Source organism: Xiphias gladius, chromosome 23 (assembly GCF_016859285.1).
Source record: "Xiphias gladius isolate SHS-SW01 ecotype Sanya breed wild chromosome 23, ASM1685928v1, whole genome shotgun sequence".
Lineage (NCBI taxonomy): Eukaryota > Metazoa > Chordata > Actinopteri > Istiophoriformes > Xiphiidae > Xiphias > Xiphias gladius.
This window is the reverse complement of record NC_053422.1, coordinates 14765207-14776848: the sequence shown is the minus strand read 5'-3', so window position 1 is coordinate 14776848 and position 11642 is coordinate 14765207. Positions and strand designations below refer to the sequence as shown.

Sequence of the window (11642 nt, the reverse complement as noted above, 5' to 3'; positions counted from 1 at the left end):
AAGCTACTCTTCTTGCACTTCCTGCAGGATGTCCAGATGTCCTAAGAATGATCCCTTGTGTTTATTGACTATTGACATTTTTGACAATAACTCCTCAGAATTGAATGGAATTGATTTCTTCATAAAGACCACTCTTTGAGTTTTACTTTGAAACATCCTGTCTACAGCCATGCAAGCAGCCCCGTGAGGCTGTAGTGAGATGCATTGGTACTTTAAGGTAAATGCTAATGTCAGCACGTTGACATGCTCAAAATGACATTGTTAACACGCTGATGTTTAGCAGGTGTAATGTTTACCATGTTCAACATCTGTACAGTACAGTGTGGCTGAGTCTCATGGGAATGTCATCAGCTCTGCATGTGTTTGGTCATAAACCAAAGTATTGGACCAATTGAAATCCTGACCTGATTACAAAAAGTCAGGATCATCGAAGTGATTACCCTGACGGGGACGTGAACATCTCAGTAAAGTTACAAGGCATTCTGTCCCACAGTTGTTGAAACGTTTCACTGAGAGAGACAAAGGTCAACCTCAAGGTGGTGCCAGAAGAGAAGTCAGAGGATCAAATTTGTGACGACTCATTGTCTGGGAGCCATGAATCTACAAAATTTTGTGGCAGTTCCTCTAATGGTGAGATATTCTATAAGATAAATGAAAACTTGGACCTGACAGTGGGACAGGAAAAGTTAGGGGGATCACCAAAGTCGGTAAGATTCCTCCTGTGGGGGAAATAAATATCTGTATAAAGCTTTATTGGAATTTGTCAGTTTGGACCAAAGTGGTGGACCGACCGACGATGCCACCCTTAGAGCCAAAACTGTCACAAAAAAGGTGCCACTGCACCAGTACTAAGGGAGCAAGACCTTGTGGGTCCTCCTCCATGTGGCGTGTTTATGTATGAAGTTGAGTCCATGTGATCTTGGGCTGTGGTGGTCAAACAGGGATTGAATGTGAATGTGTTTACATAGATCCCTTCCTGTGTGGCATGATGATCGCTTTCACAGCGGTTTCCCCTTGCACAAAGGAATCCATCTGACAGTCCCCCACTCCTTCCACATGTTTCTATGCTTCTGCAATTTCACAAATAGTGTTTCTTGTTCGCAGATGTATAGGTTTCACAGTATCATTGGCCATCACAGGAATGCTTTCAATATGTCTTTGTGATAAACGTTTCCGTTACATACAGCCCGAAAGCCTGGTAGCTCATTTGTATGTATTTCTAAAGCTTGTGCATGTGTGTTTATGCATATCTTGTTTTGTATTAGATTACCATTTATTGACCACAAACCTAATGGATCCACTTAAAAAACGACATATTCTCTGCGCACATACATCTACACACACATACACACACACACACACACACACACACACACACACACACACATACACACACTGTCATCTGCATCATTACATTATCTCCCTGATGTTAGAGGCAATAATGCTGCTGGTGCTCGTGAGTGTATTGAGAAGTGGTCGTATCATATGTCACAGTTATTGCACAATTATCAGTAATGCCAAAGTTTATCATTTATTACACTGCTCAAGCCCCTTATAGGGGTCCTTGAGTATAGAATCAAATTTCTTTTTTCGATACTGTTGATGTACAGAAATGCAAGAAAGTGATTAATGGAGACATGTTGAGCTTTTGAATTTGTTTGAGTGGTTGCATTTTTAAAATTATGACATATTCACAAGTATTCACAGCCAGTTTCGAGACAGAGTAAATGCATCTCCGAAGAACTTGGTCCCAAGTGGCTCTGTTCAATAAAGAATGACTGAAGTCCTTCCAGTCAGGGCGGTCTGAAAAACCTTCGGTTTAACAACAAAATGCTTACTAGTATATTTAAAACATGGGACTTTTTTCATGAGCTAAAATAAATATGAAAGCACAATCAGTCAGTACTGATTGGAAACATTTTTCATTCTGGATTATGAAAAAAGAAAAAAAAGAAAAAAGACTCGCAACCCAACTCATTTGTGTTTTTGCCCAAAACGTAGGAGTGGGCAATAAGGATATCACAATATATATTATATTGCAATATCAATACATATAACAGTCTAAATCTTTTTTTGGAAAATCAATTTAGAAACTGTTAATGGATAAATAACCAGACGGGAATGTCTGTTTTGATTAATACAACAAGTGAAATACCTTACAGTAAAAAATACTTCATCACATTAATGAAAAATCATATTAAAACACAATATTGTAAAAGAAAACCTAAAAGAAAAAATTGTCTTAAAGAAAACCTGCTCATTGACTGACAGACAGAATTGCCTACAATGACCTTGTGCACCCAATGTTAAGGGTACAGTAACTGTAGATGGCACTGAAAGGATGTCAGAAATGTGTCTGGAGCAAATGAAAATTAACATAAGGGATCTTGATTATTGCCGGTGAACAAATGTGTGAGTGCTTGTTGTTTGTGTGTTTTCAGAAGTGCTGCACATGGCTGGAATAAGCCAATGGATGGAGAGAGAAAAGGGCCAATGGAAGCGGGGATTTGTGGTGAGGAAAGAAAGTGAAAAAGGGAGGGACAGAGGAGACTCTTTCATATTTTCCTCGCTCAATTGAGTAGAGGAAGGGGGAGGTCCACTTTGTGTCATAAACCAACGAAACTAAGACACTGAGGGAGGGAGAGAGAGAGTGAGGCTTAACCATCAAATATGCAATGAGGGAGTTGAACACGAGCCACAGCAAGGACTGAGGATTGAGACCAAGTGTGAAGATTAAGACCACACTCAGAGTCAGGGGTGAGCTTCTTGACATTCAAACAGGTTCTGATAAGGCTGGACAGGAACTGCATTTTTCTCTCAGACTCAGGAAGATCCAAGTCGGAGCACCGACAGGCAGCCATGGCCTCCTTGTTGTTGGGCTGCATCACTAACTTCTTCACCTACGAGACCACCAAGTCTGTGGTGGTCAAGAGCTGGTCTGTGGGCATCATCAACCGGATCGTACAGCTGCTCATCATCACATATTTTGTGGGGTCAGTAGTGTGATTTTTGGTTTGTTTGTTTGTTTGTTTTGTTATTTGATATTTGGTATCCCCCTCTGACATTTCTGCCACCGTGTCAATACAATGGAGGTGATGGGAATTTTGAACCGCCGTGAAAGAAGAACTCATATCCTTTAATAGTAGCAATACCACAACTTAATAGTACTCCGGTACAAGTAAAAGTCCTGCATTCACATCTGTACTTAATTAAAAGATAGGACATACTATCAGCAAAATTTAATTAAAGTATCATTTTGCAGCAGAATGACCCTTGTCAGAGTTACATTATTATATATCAAATTATTTGAGGGTTATTACTGTTTCATTAACATGTACAAACTATTTTACTATTGCATCTGGTCGACAGTGAGCCAATATTTACCCAAACATTTGGGTAATTTAATATATAATGATGCATCATATTTTACAAACTAGTCATAGGTTTTGTTTATAAAAGCTTCTCCTGCAGTAACTATAGTCGTAACTAGTAACTATAGCTGTAAAATAAATGTACTGGAGAGAAAAATATTGACATTTCCTTCTAAAATGTAGTGTTGTAATGGTGTAAAGTAGCACAGAAGGGAAATACTAGAAGTACAAATACCTACAAAAAGTACAGAACCTGAGAAAAAGCATTAAGTCTTTGTACTTTTTTGTACTACTCTGTCTCTATCTTTTTAGTACTTTGGTAATCGGACGTACTTTTAGCCCCAGTTATTCCCTCTTATGTATAACAATTACATTAATGTCACACAGTTAAGCATGGCATTTTCAGAAAAAAATAAAAATCTGAAGAAGGTTGTTTAACAGCACTTACTGCTGTTCTGAAAGTATTTCCACAATCCCTGAAGATTTTTTTAACCATCGTGGATGAAATAAACATTCAATTCGCTGCAAGATTTAAAAAAAAAAAAAAAAAAAAATTCTAATCCAAATAAAGATGGTAGCTTGAAATAACCAATGTTCAATTTGTACAATGTGAACCAAACTTAATAAGTTTTACTATCACTACTAGTGATAGATGTCTCATTTTCAAACAAAGTGACTGGTTAATATTTTTCCTCTGTTGTACAAAAAGAGAAAGGACATACTTTACCTCATCTCTGGCTTCCTGGATAGCAAACTGTGTCGTAACATGGAAAAGTTAAGAATATTTTTTTTATTGTGCAAAAAAAATTTAACATTTTTTCATCCAGTTTGTTAGAAGAGGCTTCGAGGGTTCTGGAAATACCTTCAAAACAGTTCTGAGTTTTTCAAAGATTGATGGGTATGTAATTTTTTTCAAAATCAGATGCTTAGCTCTGTGACTTGACTGTAATGGTTATACATGGGTGGCACAAACTGGGGGGAAAAAAAAAAAAAAACGTGAAAATGTTGCATGACTGGGTATGGAACGTAGTAGTGATCTGAAAGAGTTTCACATGATAGATTTTTTTTTTTTTTTTCCATTTTCAACAAATGTACATCGGAAGCAACAGATTTTCCCTCTTTTACAAAACAAATTTTTGTGGCAGTATAAAAGGAAATTACAGCTGTACTTGGAACGTGCGCGAGCAGTTTCCGTCTTCGTGTTACCTGTGTCCAGAAACGACACTCTGCCGTTAAATCTTTAGTGTTGTTTCCTCTGTCCTGCAGATGGGTCTTCTACCACGAGAAGGCGTATCAGGTGAGTGACACTGGCATCGAGTCCTCTGTGATGACCAAAGTAAAAGGCTTCGGTTACCAACACAACCGTGTGATGGATGTGGCCGACTACGTCTTCCCCCAACAGGTGTGTGACCCTGATAACACGCGGTTAACGCCCACACGAACATAAGCATCACCTCCGACCTGAGGAGCCACCGCTGCTTTTAAATAACTTCCTTCGTGCATTGTGAAACGGTTCAGCTTTGTCTCAGGTACCCTATCAGACAGACTACGGACTTACCCTCTTCAAGGTTGAATGGAAGGTTTGGCTTCTGGTGCATGTGAAGCATCTGAGAGTCGGTATCTGGAGTCGGCGCGAGCCGATGATGCCACAGTTTTTCTGATGAACACGCTGTCTGTCAGTTGATAAGATGATCCACTGTTCTGTGCGCCATATTAGGCCCATGTGGACCATTGTACAGCATCACATAAAGCTACCGTGTGCCATACATGTTGTGCTGTGTTACAGGGTGCAGGCGTGTTCTGCATCATGACCAAAGTCATCATCACTGAAAATCAGTTCCAAGGGAAATGTGCAGAGGTGAGGACACATCCAAATCCCTGTTTTTAGTTACCAATCAGTTTTCACTGGATTTTGAGGCCCTTCTGGGCCAGAGTGCAACCACAGATCTCCCGCCGGTGTTCTACTGACACTTTCTGTATCGGTTATAAATTTTTGTTTTATTCTACTTTATTTATTGTATTTTATTTTCTCTACCGGATTTTACTTGATTTTACCCTTCAAGGAAGGGAAACACACACTACCTCTAGTGAGTTGCTGGCTTCCCGGACAGCTATCAAAGAAAGAATGGGAAAGCTGCGCGCTCATAACTCCGACGCAACCATTTATTTAATCTTATAAAGACTGACATTACAGCTAACTGCCTCTTCAGTATAAAGTCCAACACACACCTGGCTGACATTAATACTAACAGGGACAGGTGTTTCAGATCAGAGCTGGTAATCAATTTGAAAGACATCGAAACAGAGTCCTTAGACAGGCCACTTCAAGTAAGGCTGTGCAACAAAAACATGGTCACGTCCGTGCTTTGTTGTCTCATTGTTACCATGGAAATCATTTTGTCCAGAAAAGCTCCACAGTAAATCCATGATTACTGAATCAACCTACTCACATTTTGAGCTTCTCTGTGTGTGTGTGTGTGTGTGTGTGTGTGTGTGTGTGTGTGTGTGTGTGTGTGTGTGTGTGTGTGTTTGTGTTTCAGTCTGTTAAGATGTTCAGTTGTGACACAGATGAAGACTGCCACAAGCATTTTGGTGCCATCCTTTCCAACGGTGAGTCTAATTTCTTAAAGTGGCTATAACCCATAGTTCAAACTCACAGTGTATCAAATGACAATGTGAAAACAATGTTTCCATGTGGGGTTTGGGGTCACTCATAGCGATGAACCTAAAAAGAATTATCACCTGAATCTGAAGCCCCCCCCCGACTTGATGGAGTCTTATAGAAATGTCCAGCTCATTGTTTAGCTGTCCACCGCATTCATCCAAAAACCTGATCATTTCTAAAATGATGAGTGTATCTCTTTAACGTAGCTGAGAATTTCTAATTCAACACACCCTCTCTTTCCCTCTTTCTCTCTCTCCCGCACCAGGGGTAATAACAGGCGTTTGCCTTAAATCCTCCAATGACTCCAAGGGTCAATGTGAGATTGAAGGGTGGTGTCCAGCCGAGAACGACAACCTCAAAATGTGAGATTTTACACAAATTTTCACAGACACACTTGTGCACCAGACAAAATTTCCCTCATTTAAAGACTTGATTGTCCCCCTCTCCCCTCCTTCCCTGTCAACATCCTCTGCAGCACGCCGATGCTGAACGTGAAAAACTTCACCATTTTCATCAAAAACAGTATTCGCTTTCCACTTTTCAATGTCACCAGGTAGGTCACGCACAGGCGTGCATCCACACACATTCTCAAATTTAAGCTGCTAACAAACACCAAGGTAATTTGATGAGTGCAACAAATGTGTGGAAAAACATGTAGTAATCGCAGATCTTCCTTTAAGAACTAGAAAAAGTTTTTTTTTTTTCTAATCATAAACATGAAACTTGACATTTTTGTCTGTCAGAGGGAACTTTCCCTCCACAATGACGTCCGAAGAGATCAAGAATTGCACCTACCATCCGGAGACAAACCCCTTCTGCCCCATCTTTCGGGTGGGGGACGTGCTGAACCGCACCGGGCAGACTGTGGACAACCTGGCAGACAAGGTCTCATCTGTCCTCTCTCTCCTCCTTCCTCGTCTTTCTCCTCGAAACTGAATTCACTCTTCATCATCAAGGCTAAAGTGTTGCAACTTTACAGTCGACTACACACAGAGTGACTTCAACGTCAGTGCAGTTTTGTTGTCATGCAGGGAAAAAGAAGGAGACAGGTTTGGACTGTTACGAAAGATTAAACCCAATTTAAGTGTCAAAGAGTTTCGGGTCACATTATGCATATTTTGGACCTCATGACCAGGTCACATCAGGCAAAACTTCAGTCCAGTTAGATTATTTACACTACACTACTTACTGGTGTGACCTAACATTTTTACAAGAGGCAGGCTATTTTCTGAACTTTAGAGGATACTGTCTCATTTACCAGATACTTGCAGGTGTAGAGCCTCAAGGTGCATCTCTCCTTTCCTAATCCTTCTCTCTCAGGGTGGAGAAATAGGGATAAACATTGAGTGGAAGTGTAACTTGGACCTGAATATTGAGTACTGTATGCCCAAGTACTCTTTCACACGACTGGACGCACCATTTGCCAAGAATGCCGTCTCTAAAGGGTACAACTTCAGGTAGGGAAGCTGACTCTTCCTGCTGACTTCCACTCACTTTTTATTCATTTTCACTCTTAAATTATTTTTTTTTTCACCCCTTCTCTTTGAATGCAGATTTGCCAAATATTTCAAGACAGAGAATGGGACTGAATTTCGGACACTTCACAAAGCATTTGCAATCCGCTTTGATGTTATGGTCACTGGCAATGTGAGTTGTGCGACCAAGGGATTTGTGTGTGTGTGGATGTGATTGTTTATGTAAATTTAAAGAGCAACCATACCCTTTTTTCTTTTTTTCACTGTACAATTAATCACATAGTTTTATTGGCATATGATGTTGATACGGGTGATTTTTCCCAACAAAATCCATATTTTGTGTGAAAACAGCTTTTTCTGCTCGAATTTAGCAATTTATGTCTGTTTGGATTTCATAGTTCGGTTCAGCCGAATCCTCTGGCCCCTCCCTAACCGTGACCTAACAGGCAAGACTCCGAGGTCTATTTTGTACATTGGGCTACGGCTACGTATAGACACACACACCACCGAGCCTCTTGCAGCCGAGCCACTAGCTCAGCTACAACACAGGTATCCACACAAGGACTCTGTCAGAGGGACATAAATGTGCTTCTAGTGACTGTCAAAGCGCTGCCAGACTCCCTGTATTTCCAGCGGAGACATAGAGAGTCTCGACAGCAGCTTCTCATGGCTGGCTAGCCAGCTCTACGTCCAAGTGCTAGCCCAAAAGAAACTACCGAATCGTTTCCACTGCCCGTTTTGTGAGGTTGATACAAATCGATTCTACACTGGTACATACTGCCACCAGGAAGTAGCCATACACTCGCGCTCTAAAGTCCGGCACTGATAAAAGCCTTCACCTTCTCTCGCATACTCGGCTTTTAAATGTTACCAAACTAACTGCCAGCCATATGTAAAAGTATTACAACCCCAAAGAGTGTTTAAAAACTCACTTCAGTACTGTGCGACAAAGTTTAGCTTTAAGCATGTGCAGGTAATGACTGACTGACACTTTTTCCCATCTGGGCTTACTGTATTTGTATGCGCTCGCTGGTGACACCATTCAGTACTACAAGCCATAGAAACACGACTCCATGCGGCTGCTGGTATTTATCGGCTCTTGTACAGATGCTGCCCTCGACACTTCCCGTACATGCCGCACTGCAGCCTGTACACTGAAGGGACTGCTTGGGAGCTTCGGGGCTCGCCGCATGCATTCATGTAAGAGTAAGGCAGTAGACTCAGTGCTTGTTAGCCTGTGGATATTACTCCAGATTCCTGCTACCCGTGGACTTAGCAAAGACTCGCTACTGTGGTTTGGTTAAGTTACACAACTTTTAGTTCCTGTTAGTATCAATAACTGTTCTGCATTTTGATTTAAATACTAATTTAAACAACTGTCTCCAGGTTACTTCTTATTTGAGAGTTCTGTAGAGTTTTGTTTATTTACTAAACTAAAAAAATAGACACGTAGCATCAGACACAATTAACAAAGTCAATTAAAACCACTTACCCGATTTCAAAAGTTATCAGATTTATCTAGCCCTCAGCTTAACGTTTTGGGAGGATAATAAAACATATTGTTTAATTTCCACTCACTATCAATATATCATGTCAGTGTGTCCTGCGCTCTTGTGGCCTGGAAGGTGCGCACGTCCCAATACTCGAAAACTCGAAACACTCTATATATTTAGAGGTCTGCATCCAGTATATACCAAGGGAAAATATCAGTTGAACATCCGTTCATCCGTTGATCCCATCTGTTGCATTTCTCGAATATGCGAGAAGAAAGCCCTAGTTTCACTGCTACAAGCACTACTCTAGCTGGATTTGAGGGTGTACTTACCCTTTAAAAAATGTTCAAATACACTATGTCCTTAAAAGTTGCATAATTTTGTAAATTGTCTCCAACAGGAACTTAAAAAAAAACTTTGTTGTTGCTGCAAGTGTCCGTTTGGCACTAGCTGGCTGTCACTGAAATCGTGGCTAGTATGGTTAGTTATAGCCTCTTTAAACGAATACGTTGCCATTTTGGGAAATACCGTTGTTCGTTCTCTTGCTGAGTGTTGCTGAGAACTTCGAACTGGAGCCAGAAGCTGGTTAGCCTAGCTTAGTATAAAAAGCCTGTCTCACACACAACCCCCCGTCAAAGTGCAATTTGCCATTTTTACACTGTGGTTTTTGTACAGATTAAAGAAACAAAATGTAATGTGTTAATCACTGAGCTTTAGAGGTGCTGGTATGCTAGCTGTTTCCCCCTGTTTCCAGTCTTTATGCCAAGTTAATTGGCTAACCGTTGCTAGATATTTACTTTACAGCAATGAGAGTGGTATAAATTCTCTCATCTAAATTTCCGCAAGAAAGTGTATTTCCCAAAATGTCAAATGATTCCTTAAAAATCTCCATCCCTCTCTGTAAATGTTTAGTATATTGAAATCATCATCTTTAAAAATGTATCCTCTTTTCAACAAGCAAGTTCTGCAGAACACTGCTTTAAAAAGTGAAATATGATTATTATTATTTAATTTGAATTTTAAATATTCTGGAGAGAACATTTCACTCTGGGATGGTTTGTATATTATGTCACCTAAACTGACTCCATCTCTTCCTGCCTGTCTCTTTCAGGCGGGAAAGTTTGACACCATCCCAACACTGATCAACTTGGTCGCTGCCTTCACCTCTGTTGGACTGGTAGGGAATTTCTCATCAGGCTACTGGTGATCAAATATATTTTTCTTGTCACTGTCAGCCTTCATGACTCTTTTTTTTTTTAATCCGTGTTGACAGGGTACAGTTCTCTGTGACATTATCTTACTGAACTTCTTGAAAGGAGCAGAGCAGTACAAAGCCAAGAAATTTGAAGAGGTAATGTGTGTGTGTTTGTTTTGTTTTGTTTTTTTTGTTTGTTTGTTTTTAAATTATATAGTTGCATTCTTTTTCAGTACTCCTAAGGGAGTGACTTTGACCAAGACGTTGAGTCCAGGTGAGCTTTTCTGTAAGGGCTTCATCACAGATGTTCTTCATTGTTTTTGTCCATCCAGGTGTCAGAGGCTCAGATAGAAGCATCCCTCGCACAGAGCCCAGGTAGCCAGCTGTCACTCAAAGCAGGTATCAAGAGCTCCTATGACTCTGGAGCCATTTCCCTCGCTACCTCTGACCAACCTATCTGACTGACAACAACAACAGCAATCTGAAGAAATGGACATTCCTCTTTCTCTCTCTTTCCTTTTACCTTATTGCCTCACAAGAGATTCATTATGCCTTTCCTGGATGCCAGGGTCTTGTAGCCAGTTTTAGTTTGGCAAGTTTATGGAAATGGGTAAAGAAGGACAACATTGCTGCCAGCAACATTGCAACTAGAAGTGGGAGTCAGAAGGAAAGAACTATGGCCCTGTGGCACACTGGTTAGCAACACTCAAGCAAAGTTCCCCTAAGAAAGATTCAAATGAAACCACCTGGATTAAGCTTGTCATTAAACTCAGAGGGAAACATACAGTAATAAAAATATTATTTTATAATAAGCAGTTTCATTTTACAGCATTTTATCTACAATAACAATGTAACCTCCTCTTAACACTAATTAAGTGAATTAGTATTAAAGCTGAATAAACCCCCCTCTCATTTACAGTTAGCCTTGCTCAGATGAGCCAGAATTTAAAAAAAAAACTGCTTAGAATAAAACTATTTGCGTAACATTTTTGGAGTATGTCTCTTTGTCATCGTGTTCACTCATTCACCAACTGCCCTTCCTCTCCTTCCCGCACAAATAAAAGCACTGAAAGCTCTTAATGGCGTAAAGACACTGTTGATAATGACGTGTGTGTGTTATATGGAGGTGGTGGTAGTCGGAAAATGTGTGTGTGGCTTGAGGTTCACAAATGGGCCATTATTAGTCCTCTTCTGGGCAATGACGCACAGTAGGAGATGTTACTGTACAGACTAATGGACCAATGTAATTCCACTATTTTAGTGTGGACAATCCAAAATTACATTATGTTTCTCTTATTCTCTGTTTATTTGTCTGGTTTACTCCCATGGCTCCATCTCAAACATTTATTTAGTTCTCTTTCTGTCTATCTTGCTCAGACACAAGCAAATACTGTACATTTTGGTCCCATCCCCTCTTCTCTGTATGTCCCCTCATGTTGCACT

At 40.4% G+C, this 11642-nt stretch overlaps 1 protein-coding gene across 1 annotated transcript; it reads left to right on the top strand.

Moving 5' to 3' along the window:
* The first annotated feature begins 2672 nt into the window (after positions 1 to 2672).
* On the top strand, positions 2673 to 11336 carry p2rx3a (purinergic receptor P2X, ligand-gated ion channel, 3a). Its single transcript, XM_040119824.1, has 12 exons — positions 2673 to 2993; positions 4638 to 4773; positions 5158 to 5229; positions 5912 to 5981; positions 6302 to 6398; positions 6512 to 6589; positions 6780 to 6921; positions 7357 to 7493; positions 7590 to 7683; positions 10116 to 10181; positions 10278 to 10355; positions 10532 to 11336. The coding sequence occupies exons 1-12, from the start codon at positions 2860 to 2862 to the stop codon at positions 10658 to 10660; spliced, it is 1233 nt and encodes a 410-aa protein (XP_039975758.1). The 5' UTR covers positions 2673 to 2859; the 3' UTR covers positions 10661 to 11336.
* The last annotated feature ends 306 nt before the right edge of the window (positions 11337 to 11642 follow it).